A 17942-nucleotide genomic window follows, 5' to 3' on the forward strand; every position below is an offset into this window, starting at 1 on the left:
TGTCTGGTGATTACAGATAATCTTTCCAACTGCCTGTTATCACACCTCGGCAGAGAGGTAATCACAGCAATCAAAGGAGTGGATGGTGTTCAGACAGGGGAAAATTACATCCAAGACTACTGAATACACAAGCGGTCACATCACAACGACAGAGAGAGAGAGAGAGAGACACCCGAAAGGCAGAGAGAGAGAAAGAATGACCCGTTGTATTAAAAACAGATAACTTTTTTTTCACTGGTGGGGTTACATGTAGCGTGACATGAACCCAAGATCCCGGTTGAGGCCGTTCTCATGGGTGCGGAACTTGGCTATCAATTTCTGCTCGACGATTTTGCGTTGTCGTGTGTCTCGAAGGCCGCCTTGGAGAACGCTTACCTGAAGATCTGAGGCTGAATGTCCTTGACTGCTGAAGTGTTCCCCGACTGGGAGGGAACCCTCCTGTCTGGCAATTGTTGTGCGGTGTCCGTTCATCCGTTGTCACATTGTCTGCACGGTCTCGCCAATGTACCATGCTCCGGGGCATCCTTTCCTGCAACGTATAAGGTAGACAACGTTGGCCGAGTCACAGGAATATGAACCATGTACCTGGTGGGTGGTGTCCTCTTGAGTGATCGTGGTATCTGTGTCGATGATCTGGCATGTCTTGCAGAGGTTAACGTGGCAGAGTTATGTGGTGTCGTGGATGCTGTTCTCCTGAAAGCTGGGTAATTTGCTGAGAATGATGGTCTGTTTGAGGTTGGGTGGCTGTTTAAAGGCGAGTAGTGGAGGCGTGGGGATGGCCTTAGCGAGGTGTTCGTCGTCATCGATGACATGTTGAAGGCTGCGAAGAACATGGCGTAGTTTCTCTGCTCCGGGGAAGTACTGGATGATGAAGGGTACTCTGTTGGTTGTGTCCTGTGTTTGTCTTCTGAGGAGGTCTATGCGATTTTTCGCTGTGGCCCGTCGGAACTGTCGATCGGATACAACAGATGAACGGACACCGCGCAACAATCGCCAGACAGGAGGGTTCCCTCCCAGTCGGGGAACACTTCAGCAGTCAAGGACATTCAGCCTCCGATCTTCGGGTAAGCGTTCTCCAAGGTGACCTTCGAGACACACGACAACGCAAAATCGTCAAGCAGAAATTGATAGCCAAGTTCCACACCCATGAGGACGGCTTCAACCGGGATCTTGGGTTCATGTCACGCTGCATGTAACCCCACCAGCGAAAAAAAAGTTATTTGTTTTTAATACAACTGGTCATTCTTTCTCTCTCTCTGCCTTTCGGGTGTCTCTCTCTCTCTCTCTGTCGTTGTGATGTGACCGCTTGTGTATTCAGTAGTCTTGGATGTAATTTTCCCCTGTCTGAACACCATCTACTCCTTTGATTGCTGTGATTACCTCTCTGCCGAGGTGTGATAACGGGTAGTTGGAAAGATTATCTGTAATCACCAGACATTGTTCTCTGACTATATATGCTGTGCCTTTATGGAACCCTGCACTCACCTGATGAAGGAGCAAAGCTCCGAAAGCTTGTGATTTCAAATAAAGCTGTTGGACTATAACCTGGTGTTGTAAGACTCCATACATTTGTCCACCCCAGTCCATCACCGGCATCTCCACATCACACTTTCGGGTGATCTGCAAGGCTTTTCAAACTTTTTTCATTGTGCTGCAGATATAAGTTGTGGTCTCTCTGCCCCAGCCTCAGCCCATGTCCTGCCGAAACCCTCATCTATGCCGTTATCACCTCCAATCTCGACCATTCGAAAGTTCTCCAGGCCAGCCGACCACCCTCCCTAAACTCCAGCTCATCCAAAATTCTGCTGCTTGTTTCCAACCGGCAGCAAATCCTTCTCACCCATCACCCATGTGCTCGCTGACCGACATGGGCTTCCGGTCCCCCAACACCTCCAATTTAAAATTCTCATCCTTGTATTCAAATATCTTCACGGCTTTGCCCCCATTCTATCTGTGTAACCACCTCCAGCCCTCCAAGAACTCTGTTCCTCCAATTCTGGCCTCTTGTGCTCCCCTCAGTCCTTGCACCTAACCATTTACAGCTGTGCTTGCAGACATCTACGCAATGGCATTCCCTCTCTACTCTTTAAAACCCACCCCTATGACCAAGCTTTTAGTCACCCATCTTAATATCTTCCTTGGCTCGGTCTCAACTTTTGTCTGATTACGCTTCTGTGAAGCACCTTAGGATGAAAGGCGCTATATAAGTTCAAGTTGTTGTTTAATTTTAATTCAAAATATCACATTTCTGAAAAGCTGCCTACAAAACTAGTTTTAAAAACCATGGGGAGAAATAAATTACAGAAAGGAGACAATTTTCATGTGTTTCACTTGAGCATTTGAAGAAAAATCCCACTAAAATTGCAAAAGCAGTGAATCAGGCAGAAGTAACCGGCAGTTAGTTAATCAGAGAATTTGCCACATTTGGTGATCATTTCAATACAGTAAAATTGAGTGCCAGAGTGCTTACTGGTGTGGTTGTGCCACTGACCATGCACTTTCACTTTGCCATTACATCACTAACCTTCTTGAAAAAAAATTAGATGAGAATTAATCACACTGAGAGTGTGACCACAAGCGAGACAGAAATCTGACATTCAAAATTCATGTTTTAGTGAGATTACTGGTATTTTCATTATGCTGTGACGACCAATCACAACACCTAATGTTTCAAGAGTGAAGTTGTATTGAGTAGTTCTACATTAGTCTCCCAACAGGGTGTAGCCAAGCTTTTTTTGCATATAACTTTATCCTCCAGTTTATTTTATTAAGGAATAAATTGGAAAAATAAATTTAAAAATAAAGGAAAAGGAAATGAAAGTGACAGGAAGGATACAAAGGGAGTCAGGAGTAGGCCTTTATTGACCCACTTGCCTACATGACAACAGTAATGACATAGGCTGTGAAACATTGACATTCCAAGTATGTAAAAGGAACTATATAAATGGAAGTACTTTCTTTCTATTAATTGATTTCTGGACCAGGGAATTGGAAAAAGTATTAAAACCACCACCAAAAACACAACATACATAAGGGCCCTGATATTAGTGTGGAGACTGGATGGCAGCGGGGGGGTGATTGGGCGCGTGGGTAACCTGCCCAATAAAAAATGTCCGTTTCGCATGCGCTCGCAAGTCAATTGGAGCCACTTAACGTGGCTTCCGTGTTTGCCATCCAAAAGCTGCACAGCGGGTGGACTGCGCACCCGCATCACAGGCTGTCAGCTGGAGGAGCTCTACTTAAAGGGGCAGTCCTCCAATGGCTGCTCCTGGAGCAAACACCCACAAACCACAATGGAGCAGCACAGGGTCAAGGCTGCTCCAAGATTCAGCGATGCCTCACTCCAGGTGCTACTGGATGGGTTGAGGAGGAGGGATGTGCTCTACCTGGCGGACAGGAGGAAGTGGCCTGCCTCTGCCACCGAGAAGGCCTGGCTCGAGGTGGCAGAGGAGGTCACCAGCAGCAGCATCACCCCCACCTGGGTCCAGTGCAGGAAGTGCTTCAATGACCTAACTAGGTCAGCCAAAGTGAGAACACTTACTGATTGTCCTACATTCCGTCTTCCACACCACCGCCCCCACCCCTCAACTCATTCTGCACTGCCAACACTACTCTATCACATCACTCCCCACACCCACTTATGGCTCATCCTCAACTTACCTGGACTTCCACACCTCCCCATTAGTCACCCTACCACTACCACTCAACCCAATCCTCATACAATGTCATGGCTCTGTCTCATACTCACCCTCTGCTGCATCTCTTTCACGGTCAGCCGCACTCTAATGCATTCATCGGTTGACATAGTCACCATCACTCACTCACGCATCTGTACTTTCTCCCCTAATAGGAGGAGATGTCAGAATGCATGGGCGAGAACGTGGACCAGAGGGGGGGCTGCAACAATACATCGTCCTCACAGACACGAAGCAGGAGGTGCTGGAGCTTAGCCGAATCCTCGAGTGCCTGTCCATCGGGGACGCCGAGACTGGCACCCAACAAATGTCTGGTGACATAACTTTAACATTCAGCTCACACAATATGAATTGATGTTAACATGCCTTGCTATCTTCAGCACCTCAGTATGCTCGTTGTAACATGATACATCTGCGATCATGCTTAATATTGCTTTCTGTTCTCTTACAGGGCCTTCAGCGACCGCTGTGACGGCAGAGGGCAATTCCTCAGGAGGACCTACCGGCCTCTGAGGGTGCACTGTCACATCTGAGTGAGCCATCCACCAGCGCAGATACTCACACCTCGGTGGGTCCTAGTTGGGTTGGCACCTGGTGAGTTACCACACACGTGAGCACGAGCAGACACTGGTGGCAGGGGCAGCTGCGGAGAGTCCGCGTCGGTGGGAGCACTCCTCTGCAGGCTCTGCTCAGCTGGACACAAATGCTGAACCCTGGGGGCCATACTTTAAAAGGAGAATGATTGAGGGACAGCAGCAGAGTTTAACTGTCTCTATTTTCTAATCAATGAAATTGCGAGGTGCTGGTACAGGTGCCATGCACTCTCTCCACAATAGTGCAGAGAATGGAGAAGTCCAACTCCTGCATGAGTGGAATGGTGGCACAGGAATCTCTGAGATAGTGTCACAGGGACGTGAGCAACTCTCTGAGATACTGTCACGGGTAAGTGCGGGAATGTCTGCGATGGAGAGAAGGCTAGCCTCCATTGAGCTTCAAGTACGGCTCACAAATGAGTCCAGTCAGGCCCTGACAACAGCCCTGCGGACTCACAGTCAACAACATTCTGCCGCAGGCAGATACACTAGCACTGGCCTTACAAGGCTTCACAAGTGTCCTCCAAACTGTTGTCCAGCAGAGTGGTAGGAGTGATGTGGGCCTGGCTCAGGGGAGGGATGATGGCGAATGGGAACATGGAAGTGGGGACGTCACTCAAAGCACTCCTGCGTCTCACCCGTTGCCCCCCCCCCCCCTCAACCAGGACCCGCAATGCTGCCTCCTCTCCAGTCGACCAAGTCCGCCCCTGTACAGATGCAGGTGGAGCAGTCTTTGGAGGGGCCCTCATGGGCAACAAAACCCAGAGGACATAGGCCCAAACCATCTAATTGGTCAGGGCATGAACAAGAGCAACCTGCCACTACCTCTGCTGCAGCCACAGGGGATGCACCACATAGAAGTAGTCGGAAGAGAAAGGCGAAGGTTTTGTAAGCACAAAGTATATGCACAAGGATGTTTGACGGTTGATCATGTTTTTTATTTATATTAGCTTTTTGTTAAACTCACATTAAATATCATTATTGTCACCACTACTGCCACATCTTGGCCATTCTTGACTGGCTTCTGTAATAGGGCCCATTCATGAGGTTCACCATGAATGGCAACACTTGATGCCACCCATTGGGTCACTCTACAGTGGGTGTATATGTAGTTGCAGGACTGTTTTGTGCAGGGAGGGGTGGGGGGCTGGTGTGGGCACTGCTCTATCCAGGTGGTGTGAGGACTGGACTCTTCACACTGTCTGCTGTTAGGAGAACCATTCACATATCAGTGACTCCCTGGCCTCACGAGCAGCCAGGTGAGCCGCTGCTCTGCCCATGGGTTGCTCCTGCTCCTGCTCCTCCTCCTCCTCCTCCTCAATGTGGGTAGCAGATGTGGATGGGGCCTCCTCAAGCGGCAACCCTCTCTATTGTGCCATGTTGTGCAACACACGACCATAATGCGTCCCATACGAAAAAGTTAGAAAAGACGTAAAAATAAAATTAGGAAAGTAAAGAGGAACTACGAAATTAAATTATCAAGGAATATAGAAAGAAATAGTATTCTACAGACACATAAATAACAAAAATCAGAATCGGGATAGGACCACCAAGGGATGCACAAGATAAACTCACATGTAATGACAGCGAAATGGCAGAAATATTGAATCGTCACTTTGCCTCAGTATTTACCAGGGAGACTAACTAGGTGGGCATGATATTAGAAGAGATCAAAAAAGATATTAAAATATTTAAGATAGCAAGGGGAAAGGGGGGGGGGGGCTTGATAATTGATAAACTAATCAAACTTAGAGAGGATAAAACACCTGGTCTGGCTGGATTGCATCCATGAATATTAAAAGAAGTTATGGAGGAGCTAGCAGAGGCACCATTACATACATATAAAAATTTATTACAAAAGAGAATAGTGCTAGAGGACTGGCGGACAGCTAATGTTATTCTGGAATCTTTACTCAAAAACGTAACAAAAAACATTGAGAACGAAAATATAATAAAGAATAGTCGGCACAGATTTCAGAAGGGAAAGTCATGCTTGACCAACCTTACTGAAATCTTTGAAGAAGTAACAGACAGTACACAAGGGTAATGCAGTAGATGTAATATATTTGATTTTCAAAAGGCCTTTGATAAGGTACATTGTAGACTCATGACTAAGTTCAGAGCATGTGGAATAAGGGGACAGGTAGCAGAATGGATAGCTAGTTGGCTGCAAAACAGAAAAGAGAATAGGGGTTACGGGTAGATGCTCAGACTGCCAAAAGGTGGGAAGTGGTGTTCCACAGGGATCGGCGCTGGAACCACTGTTGTTCACAATTTACATTAACGATTTGGATTTGGAAATCGGAAGTACAATTTAAAAATTTGTGGATGTCACCAAATTGGGGGATGTAGTTAATATGAAAGGACATTAATAAACTTGCAGAACGGGAATGTAATTGGCAAATGAATTTCAATATAGTTAAGTGTGAAGTGGTACATTTTGGTAGGAAGAATAAGGAGGCCATATTCTGCCTGGATAATAAGTCTAAATGGGATAGAGAAGCAAAGGGATCTAGGGGTACAGATGCACAAATCACTAAAAGTAGTGATGCAGTATAATAAGGCCATAAAAAGACATATTTTAAAAAAGGTTCATTTCTGGAGGGATCGAATTGAAAAGAAAAGTTACGTTAAACTTGTATAGAACCTTGGTTAGACCACACTTGGACTATTGTGCACAGTTCTGGTCTCCATATTACAGAAAGGATATAGAGGCATTGGAGAGGATGCAAAAAAGATTCACAAGGATGATACCAGAACTTATCAGGAAAGGCTGAACAGGCTGGGGCTCTTTTCTCTAGAGGTCTTTAAGATAATGAAAGGGTTTGATAGGGTAGATGTTGAGAAAATGTTTCCACTTGTGGGGGAGTCCAAAACTAGAGGTCATAAATATAAAATAGTCACTAATAAATTCAATAGGGAATTCAGGAGAAACCTCTTTACCCAAAGAGTGGTAAGAATGTGGAATGCACTACTAAAATGAGTAGTTGAGGCAAATGGCATAGATGCATTAAAGGTGAAATTAGATAAGCACGAGGGAAAAATAGAAGGGTATGCTGATAGGGTTGGATGAAGTAGGGAGGGAGAGGCTCATGTGGAGCATTAACACCGGCATAGACCAATTGGGCAGAAAATCGGGGTGCTCTAGCCATCGACATCGTGCCTGCTGCTCCATAAATGCGCTTTCCTCACACCGCCGATAAAAACGTCCCCTCCCCTTTAAGAGGTCCAGGCTGGCTTTAAAAAGCAGCAGGCCTGCTGGGTTTCCCACCTTCCCAAATGATGGGTCTATAAGCAGCACGATTAGTGCTGGCAGCTCGCCACACATGTTTAAATGTAGCTCAAACACAAATATCAATTGGGTCTCCCGCTAACGTCATCAGGTAGGTGGAGCAGTCGCCCCACCCACCCGATGTACGTCATACATGAAAATCAACCCCAGTATTTTGATACAATGTGACTGGATCAAATCAGATACTTCACCTACATTTCTGAACCCTACTTTATTGGATGCCTAACTTGACTCAGTAAATAATTACTATAAACGTCTTTAAAATGCATTTACTTTATTTGTTGCATGTTGCTGATGCCAAAAATGAAGCGGAGCTGGTTGTAGAGCTTTATCCAAAAGCTAAAAATGAACTGCAATATTCTACAGGAACTAAACTAGAACTCAAAAAGCACAGCCTTGGTATTAACGAACAGAAATGGCCTGAGACAGATAATGAAGAGCCAGATAGTTTCAGTAAAATGCTCATTTCCTTCCATATTTCGTTGGTTGGAATGCTCTTAAGCATGTAACAGGAGGGCTCGTAATAGGATGGCCACAAGCACCAGAGGTAGTAACAGGGAGTGGAGCAGCCGGTCTTTTATGACGCTTCTTCCTAAAATGAAAAAAAGCCATTTTTTTTGTTAATTTCATTCTTACATTTATGGTGTAAAGACAATTTTCGTCACTACCCACAGTTTTTTGAATAATACTGGCAACAGTAATAATCCTTTTTCTCCAGCAATCAGATACTAATGGCAGCAAGAGTTTATTAATTTACAGTCCAGAAGATTGAAACGTAGATGTCCCTATGGTGGAAATTTCAATCAGAGTCGGTGCTTGTTCTTTAGGACTTATGGATGTACAATATTATTGCTCTTCAGATGCATATTCTCACCCTGAACTCTCGCAGTACTTATCTGTAGGATTACTACTTCGGAGTGTGATATAAAATAATACCCTTTATTTTAGATTTCAAAGTGCCACAGTGCCATCTTCAAAATTTCTGTTCAGTTGAAGGCAAAATTTGCAATAAAATTATTCAGCTTATAACATAAAAACTGCTACTGCCTCTTGCCTGGCTTCTACAGCAGTTAGGTTTTTAATGGTTGAATAATCCAATCTTTATTTGCACAAGATATACACCAGATATATACCTAGTGGAGCTTTCATTATCTACCATAATGGAGAGACACACCCTTCCACAGTGGCTACTTGAAATTGGCAGATAATCGAGTCTTCAAATTTTGCTTTTACTTGTAATGGTACAGCATCATCATCGGCAAGGGAATGGAAACAATTTAATAACAAACGGAATGTAATTTATTTGAGCTATGAAACTGACTTATGTTAGTCAGGAGATTGGTGTTAGTGGGGAGTGCCATGAAGCCGTGTCTCATGCAAGGCTTTGTTCTGCAAACATTTTGATCAATGATGGAGGTTCTGCTGAATTTTATGAAAATCACATATGTATAAAAATCAACTATATATATATTTCTGAACAGCTGCATAGTGCAACATCATCACAGGCATGCAAGTCAAACCAATCTGTTGTTTGGGAATGGTTTGCATCCTCTGAATTAAAAATGTAACAGGCTTAAATATGGTTCGCCCAGAGAAATAAAAAAAAGATAAATAAGATCAGTTTGGCATAAAGGGAAGGACAGAGTACAAACCAACACATCTTCTAATAGTGCTTTCTGAAGCATTGGTCAGACTCTCTGAATAGAACTCTGCACAGTACTCCAATGAATCATACAAACAATATTATTGTCTTGAGAGGGTACAGAGGCAAGCAACAATGATCTTGAGCATCAGGAATTTAAATTATGAGGAGTGGTTAAAATAAAGGTTGGCATTACTTTCTTTTGAAAAGTTATACAAAAATTGTTTAATTGAAGTTTTTAAGATTAAATGAAGAGGAATGACAAAGTAATTCAGGCAAATTCTTTACTATGGTGAAGGGCTCAAAGGGTATGGGGTACAACTTAAAAAATAGGAGCTTAGGCTCTGTACTTGCTTAAAAGCTGTTCATCTCTAACATCTTCCAGTTCTGATGAAAGGTCATCGACCTGACACGTTAACTCTGTTTTTCTCTCCACAGATGCTGCCTGACCTGCTGAGTGTTTCCTGCATTTTCTGTTTTTATTTTAAAAAATAGGAAGTTAGGAGTTAGAAGGAAAGTTGAAACTTTTTACACAAAGATTAAAAGACTTTTGGAACAAGTTGACTGGGAATGCTATTTTAGTGAATAGTATAAATGGGTCATGAGGCAATAGGATGCGTTTCTGAGGAGAAAAGGGATTGAGTGATACAGTGAGAAGGCAGGTAGGTGAAGTTGAAATCAATGAAGAAAAGCCAGACATAGTAGGCCTAATCCCTGTTTCTTGCTCAAGGCGTACAGTCTGAATAAGCTAATAAATTCTCCTCTCACTATTTTAATTTTTTTTTATTCATTCATGGGATGTGAGCGTCGCTGACAAGCCCAGCATTTATTGCCCATCCCTAATTGTCATCGAGAAGGTGGTGGTGAGCCGACTTCTTGAACCGCTGCAGTCTGTGAGGTATTCCCACAGTGCTGTTAGGTAGGGAGTTCCAGGATTTTGACCCAGCGATGATATATTTCCAAGTCAGGATGGTGTGTGACTTGGAGGAGAACGTGCAGATGGTGGTGTTCCCATGTGTCTGCTACCCTTGTCCTTCTAGGTGATAGAGGTCCCGGGTTTGGGAGGCGCTGTCAAAGAAGCCTTGGCGAGTTGCTGCAGTGCATCTTGTAGATAGTACATACTGCAGCCACGGTGCGCCAGTGAAGGGAGTGAATGTTTAAGGTGGTGCCAATCAAGTGGGCTGCTTTGTCCTGGTTGGTGTTCTTGATTCTTGATTGTTGTTGGAGCTGTACTCATCCAGGCAAGTGGAGAGTATTCCATCACGCTCCTGATTTGTACCATCTTGAACTTTTAAAATGAATGAGCTTAGGACAATATGGTCCAGTATGGGATTGAACCTCCATTAACTGTCTGATGATACTTTCTATTGTCTCAGCAAGTAGTATCTTAAAATATTTAGAAGGGTCTACAACTGAAAATTTAACTTATCTGTTCTCTCCACAGATGCTGACCTGTTAATTGTTTACAGCATTTTGTTTTAACCTTAAAACACATTTCTGGCCAATAATGCTGTGGTCTGCACAGTTGAACACAAAACGTGCCTAGTTGGATGATTAGGTAACATATTTTCATGCTTAGAATGGATCTCAGGCTACCTCCACCAGATTAAGATTTCAGACAAGGCTGAAGTTCTTGCAATGCTTCTCTTCCTGCTCCGTTACCTTTGGAGTCCCCAAAAATACTATCCTTGGCTCCTTCCTATTTCTCATCTATATGCTGGCCCTCAGCGACATCAACTGAAAACACTGTCAGATTCCACATGCAGGACCTAAGCTCTGGAATTCCTTCCTGACACCTCTCCCCCTCTCTTTCCTCCTTTAAGACTCTCCCTAAAACCTTCTTCTTTGACCAAGCTTTTGGTCGCCTGTCCTAATATCTTATGTAGCTCAGTGTTAAATTTTGTCTGATAATGCTCCTGTGAAGCACTCTGAGACATTTTACAATGTTAAAGGTGCTATATAAATGCAAGTTATTGTTATTGTTGAAGCACTGATGCCTTCTGCCAATGCCAACATCAGCACCTATGGGTTCGTGCCTCAGCTAAAGGTAATACAATGGTGGGTCCTTTTAACAAAAACAACATGCTGCAAAGAAAGGCTCTAAAGCTTGAGATAATACTGCAGGAATCCTTCAGAAAGTCTCAGAGTAAAGGTTTTTCCTTGACACCTACACTTGACTTCTTGACATTTGAAAGTCGTTCCGGTGACCTCACTCCATGTGGTACAGAAAGCTTCAAAGGTGATGATGATTATGGTAACAACATGCAATTAGATGATGTTTCTTACACAAATGAACGTCTCAGGCACTTTACAAAGGGAGGGAGCAGGAAATAAAGGACTGCGGGGCAGTCAAAAGGTTTTTGCCAGTCTCCTGAAGGCTGGGTGAGAGGTAGCAAGCAAAGTGGTATTGGATGATAATTCCCAAAGGCAGGGGCATAATGGCTCAAGGATCAACCAGAGGTGATGCTGTGCATGGGGCAAGGGACCAAGCAGTAAATCTAGAGTCAGAGGAAAAGAAGATATGGGCTGGGATGCACAACTGAAGGAAATTTCCCAAAAAGGATTGGATGCAGCCGTGAATAGATTTAAAAACGGGGATCCTGAAATCAATTTTCTGGGCACAGGTTGTCAATAGAGTTGGGCTGGAACAAGGGCAATGGGCTTCTGGGACATTATGTGAGATGGGACTAGATTGCAAAATTTTACGATTAGCTGGTTTTTTAAGGTAAAGGCCAGCAAGAACAGCAGGTGAATCAACATAACAACAGCCTATATGCTACGGGAGAGGTAGAACTGGGTGTTATCAGCATACATTTGGTAGCTGAAACCTTCCTTGCAGATGATTTATGAGTACTATGTAGATAATTAATTGGAGGGGACCAACGATCAAGCTCTGCGGCACACCAGATGTCATCGTGTGTACAAGGGAAGGAAAACCGATTTGGGAGATGCAATGATTGGATTAGACCAGAAAGAACCAGTATCATGAAGAAGAATAGATTGGGTCATAGTGTCAAAATCAAGCATGGCGGTCAACGAGAGACAATGTGTTGTAGTTACAAAGGATGTCGCTGTTGGCTTTGATCAACAGTCTTAGTGCAATGGACGACTTGGAATTCAAATACTGAACAGAGTGGAGAGTCGAATGTGTACTTGGGTGGTAGCAACACATAGAAGGATTTTGGAGAGAAAGAACAGTAAGTTTGCGAGGATAAAAGGTGGGTTTTTTCAGGAAGTGGGTGCTGACTGTGGTTTTGAAAGAGTGGAAACAATATTGAAAGATAGACATGTAATTGTCAACATCTCCTTAAGAACAGTATGTTGGTTGGTGGGCTTCATGGAGAAACTGAGTTTGATGAGGGTTGGGGGGGGGGTGGGGAGGGCAAGGTGCAGACAAGCTGTAATGGGGGAAGAGAGGCAGGGGTAGTTGAGGTGCAAGGTGAAGTCACCAAGCATGAGAATTTGATGAATACATAGGCTAAGTGAACCCAGAAGGGAGAAAATCTTTGCAAGTAAGCACGGTGGGACAACAGACAATGGGGATGTTGAAGTGGAAGTAAGAAGTGTATTGAAGAGTGAGATATTCAAATGAGGAAAAAGAAGAGTCAGAGGATTTTAGGGTAAGTCATTTTGGGCAGGGACTTGGTAAAACTTGTAGCTTAAGTGGGAGCTACGTCGCTGAGTGTGAAAGAGTTATCTTTAATGAACTGGGTTCAGGCCAGGCCAATTTATGTGAGGTCAGGCCAATTTCAGTGAATTATATCATCCAGGATGAGTTTAAAAATGGAGAGGGCCTCCATATTGTTGGGCAGTACTGGATGGGTGGAGAAATTGGGGGTAATTTTTCTTTGTTCGTTCACAGCATTCTTCACGTCCCTCACATGACTAAATAATGCTGAGAGGAAGGAATGGAGGGGCTCTTTCATGCAATCTAGACTTTAGGAGCTTTGTCAGACTTGCTGGTGCACAAATCATCGGTACCAGAGAGGTCTAAACAATATGGCTTTGTAAAGATACATTTTTTCCTTAATTTTCCAGACAATACATCATTCTCAAGAACATATATTTTGACTCATTCGTCTCAACTTGTCTCTGTGACTTACACATATGAAATTTCCTATTTTGTCACACGATTAAGAAGGTACCAAGTAGGTAGTGGGAGTTATTATAGGGTTACCAAGGCAAGTCATGGAGTTGGAGGAGCTTCTGAAGAAACCCTTTGGTTGGCTGGACTCTAGTTTGCAACAGTGTTGTTGATATAAGGGCTCATCCGAAGTAACCAAATAATTGTCAACCTTGTTACAGCCTGTAGCCAGACATTAGCTCAGTCTCAAATAACAGGCCCAAGGTTCAACTGGTGGTGTCTGAAGCCCCCCAGCCGATCCTCAAACTGTTGTTAAAGAAACCTTTTCCAAAGGACACCAACAGAAGATTGGTTTGAAGCAGCTGACAGAAGGCACAACATCAAGCTAAGCACAGCAGGATTCCTCTCAGTGAGATCTCTCATTCCTAAGTCTAGGGCACCAACTGCAACAGTGATATTGGTCTTCCAACTGCAGTAGGAAACTATCTGATGCCATTTGGCACTGAGTTAATACGGACTTGTACAGACAGATAATAGACCTCAAACCCTCTCCAGAGTCAATCTTAATTGGTGCCAATCAGGAGTCTTGGCTCCTGTCGTACCCTCATCCATTTTCTGTTCAATTGGTCTTGCAGAATGGCTTTAAGGCATAGATGGCGGTCTTAGAGGATACGGCTGCAAAATCATAACAAATTTTACGCTTACCTATGTTTGATAATGAGGTGGCTCAAGTAGCAGATATATACATCTGAGACAGTGAATATTCTACTGCATTTAGGGCAGTGTTTTAAGCATGTAAAACAAGCATACATCTTGAAAGTAAGCCAAATGTGCAGGAACATCAATGTGAACAGTTTTGTCAAGAGGGGGAACAAAATATGGTAAAAGTCCTCTTGGAAGGGGGTTGGCAATTTTTCTTGATCATTGGTTTTGTTTATTCTGATTAATGAGTCCAATGGGTTCAACTCTGAAGATGCAAAATGTTTGTCAGTGCCTAACACTAATGCTCCTAGCCACAAGGTTCAAATTCATTAACATATTTAAAATTCTATCACAATATAAGGTCACTTCATTTTTCAAAAATAATCCTGTACATAAATAAAAGACTCTGATGTACCTCTGTCCTTGTCCTTCCATGGCGTTTTTTATATCCTGAAAATCATATCCTTGTTGTCCAGGAGGCATAAATGTTGACACCTTATGCTGCCATTCTTGATCAAACACTGATGCATCAGCTGTTAAATTATAAAAACAAAATAATGAAGTGGGTTACCAAAGCCAATTGTATCTTCTGGTTTGGGTTTGTGACTTGCATATTATGGGTGTATGATGGCCGTGGGAATAAAGTGCAAATTGCTGATTTGAATGTGGGCTGCACAATGTGGCTGAAGAGATGTCTGGCAACAGTCCAGGAAAAGGCAAGAACAATAGAAATTTTGTTGTAGCAAGTGCAGCTCAAGAGGGACCTCCTATTTCTGCAACATGGGTCATGAGATGCAGAACTTGGAAAGAAATGGCAGACTCCATAAATGCCAGCAGCTCTGTTCAAAGGATATAGTTGCAGTGTTGCAAGAAATGTAATGACCTCACCAGACAGTAGGGACTGCAACATCAGATCATACTTATGCAATGTATCAACTATTACTTTCACAAACTGTACCTTCCCACCCATGCATCCCTTCACTTAAATCTCCACATTCCCATGGGTGCTCATTATACTACAATGTTCACTTTACAGTGCCACCCTTGCCTAGCAGCACCTCCCCCGGTAGGCTGCACAGGACAACCTACTGTTAACTCCTAGTACAAGCAATTACATGCTGCAAGTTTCTGTCTACACAACACCAAGAAGAGCATTCTAACCCATGGATGCAAGTAGAACCTGTACCAGCTCTTTGGTGAATCCTGCTTGACAACGAGTTATTATGAGGGTATCTTACCAACACTTCTTTTTTGTGTCTGTGGGTGTTTCAGGGTGTTCAGAAATGATCTCTCCAGCACTTAACGTGCCACTACGTCACTCAATGCCACTCTGCCCAGCACAAGCACAGATTCATTTAGCCGGGGCAACTTAAACAGTCAGTTTGAGGGCAGCACACTAGGTTATCCACGGAACACAAGTGTACAGGAGCAAATGGTGGTGATCCAGGAAGAACAGCAAACACCTGGCCAGAGGGCAGGGATATTGGTCTCTGGGGCCCAGCTTTTAAAAATCATGCTTTCCAAGAATTAGAGTTTGTTTGGAGTCATTGAAGGACTTGCTTAGTAGCTTTAAACACAAGATGGTAACTGCGAAGGACTCTATAACCTGCACATGTGGGGTTCTTGTGCATGGGACTGAAAGTGTGCAGTCAGCCATGGAATGAGTGGTGGCTGCAGGTACATCTGTAACACAGCCTCTCATGGCAGAGGCCGTTGTGTCACTCTTTGAATCTCTGCTGAATACTTAAGACTGCTATCGCACTGAAGTCTCACCTTTGAACAGGATGCCTGATTGAATGGAAAGAGCCAATGAAAGGGCCTTCAATAATTTAATTGTTACCATGGGGTCTGCCAGCCCACAAATGCTTGGGCATAGTGACAGAAAGCTCAAGAAAAGGGACAGACATAGGTGTAAAATGGGTGAAGTTGTCTCTCTGCAGAACAGCAACAGCCTGAAGCAGGCCCAAATTGGGGCCATGTTCAGAGTTCGGGAACTACCAATCAACACACACATAAATGATGGAAAAGAAAAAAAAACAGCTGGTCCATCGAGCTTATTCAATATAGTCATCCTGCAATTAAGTATCATGACCCTCAATGCTCTCACCAACATCAGCCATGTAAACTTCTGGGAGAGACAAAAAACAGATATATATATAAAAAAATTGCTTGCCATTTTTTCCCTCAGCAACCGAATTTTGTAATATCCAAAATAAGTTTATAAACCAAATAGTAAATTTAAATATCTACATATTTCACAATGAAAGGATAAAATTTATCAACTGAATTGTGTCTTGGTCCCTTAATACTTTTGATTAAAGCAATTACTTAGAGGCCTTAGGCTTTTCCAGAAGTCTGGGTCTGGAAAGACACGAGTGAGAGAATGTGAGAGTGTGAGTGAGAGGCAGACAGGCAAAAACACACACACTTCCAAAAATCACAAAACATCAAACATAATATTTTCCAGAGATATCTTAGAAAGTTACAAACCAGAGCTGCCAGAACTGGGACATCCCCACCAGTGCGGTCAGGCTGATGCCCGCATCTCCCTCTTCACTGCTAACAGACAGGCGGTGGGGGGGGGTAAAAATTAAAAATCGTGTGACGCGAATCCAACCCCCGATCTTTGCCTTGCTCCCTCCCCCCCCACTCCAAAGTCAAATCAAAACAATATAAATAATTTTGAGGCCCACAGTTTAGAAACATAAAAGAACGATAGAAAACTCATTATTGGTAGTTGGAAGAGGTAGTAAAAATACATTTTCAGCTATTTATGAAGTAGTCAAATGGCGATGGTCGCCAGGGACATGTTGGAGCTCTAGTTGGGCTCAAGCAGGAGCGTACAGATCCACGCGGTGGGGATCCAAGTGGCTGAACATCCTCTGCTCCTGCTGGAGGAGATGACAGCAGCAACGGCTGGGACAGCAATCACAAACCATCCAAGCTCTCACTGCAGCAGCTGGTGGGGTGGGGGGTGGGGGGGCGGTGCACACCACTGGGGCAGTTTCAATGTGCACAGATGTAAGAATATTGGGAATAGGGACAAATTGACATCATTTTCTTAACACAATTAACCATCATGCTCTGAAGGCTGTGCTGATTATTTTGCTGAATTGTAAAATACTGACCTTTGACTAATGACAACCTTGTCACCCTTATTGTGAGGCATGATGGCTGTGATAGAAAGAGGCACAATGATCCAAAGATAGCGATGAGAATGGGACAATGGCAAGTCAGCTGGATGAGTATGATTAAACAAGCTAACCACCTTGCATTCGGTGAAAAGCAACCTTGTAAATCTATACGGGTGTTGTGAATAACAACTCAGTATATGTTGTGAGAATCCGGCCGGGAGGCCATAAAAACCCAATGTCTCCTGAGCTCAGGGCAGAGGATCCAAAGAAGAGCACTCAGCTGTCAAAAGGACACCCAGCTGTCAAAAAACTCGAAATTACCACATTGCCAACTCTGCCCAGAGATCAAACAGGGTAATATTGTTTTAATCTCTCCATTATTACTGTTTTCTAATATTGGTTACTTTGACATGTTTGATTTGACTATTAATAAATGAGACATTTGGTGTCAAGTCTGAATATGTTACACAGAGCAAGGTAATAATCAACATCCATGAAAGTTTCAGGCACAGTTAGCTCTAAGTCCTAGGTTCTAGGCAAAGCGTGAGGGATTTCTATTGCTAAAAGGGTGTTATTTTCACTAATAACCATCTTCCCATAGATTAAGCCTTGTACCACTGGCTTTCCCGCCCAGCAGTCGGCTGGCTGCCGGGCAGGAAATGGAATTAAACAATAATAACAAGGTCCTGCCGTTAAATTTGCTAGGACCTCCACATTCCCGATTCTCCTCCCCCACTCCCCATAAATATTGGAGCCCATAAATCCATCAATGAGCCAAACCCCACATTCCATCCCCCATT

The 17942-nt window shown here is 43.7% G+C and overlaps 1 protein-coding gene across 3 annotated transcripts in view; it reads right to left on the reverse strand.

Moving 5' to 3' along the window:
* Nucleotides 1–7837: 7837 nt before the first annotated feature.
* Nucleotides 7838–17942, reverse strand: part of mlf1 (myeloid leukemia factor 1) — a 36834-nt gene continuing 26729 nt past the window's right edge. For 2 of the 3 annotated variants that reach the window (XM_067995397.1, XM_067995396.1), the window contains 3 exons: nt 14424–14541; nt 9577–9695; nt 7838–8172 (listed from right to left, as the gene is read on the reverse strand). In XM_067995397.1, coding sequence (XP_067851498.1) covers nt 8078–8172; nt 9577–9695; nt 14424–14541 — 332 coding nt within the window. In that variant the 3' untranslated portion in view covers nt 7838–8077. The remainder of the gene's footprint in view (nt 8173–9576; nt 9696–14423; nt 14542–17942) is intronic. The other variant, XM_067995398.1, reaches the window with a different exon arrangement.

The sequence above is a fragment of the Heptranchias perlo genome, chromosome 13 (assembly GCF_035084215.1).
Source record: "Heptranchias perlo isolate sHepPer1 chromosome 13, sHepPer1.hap1, whole genome shotgun sequence".
Taxonomy (NCBI): Eukaryota; Metazoa; Chordata; class Chondrichthyes; order Hexanchiformes; family Hexanchidae; genus Heptranchias; species Heptranchias perlo.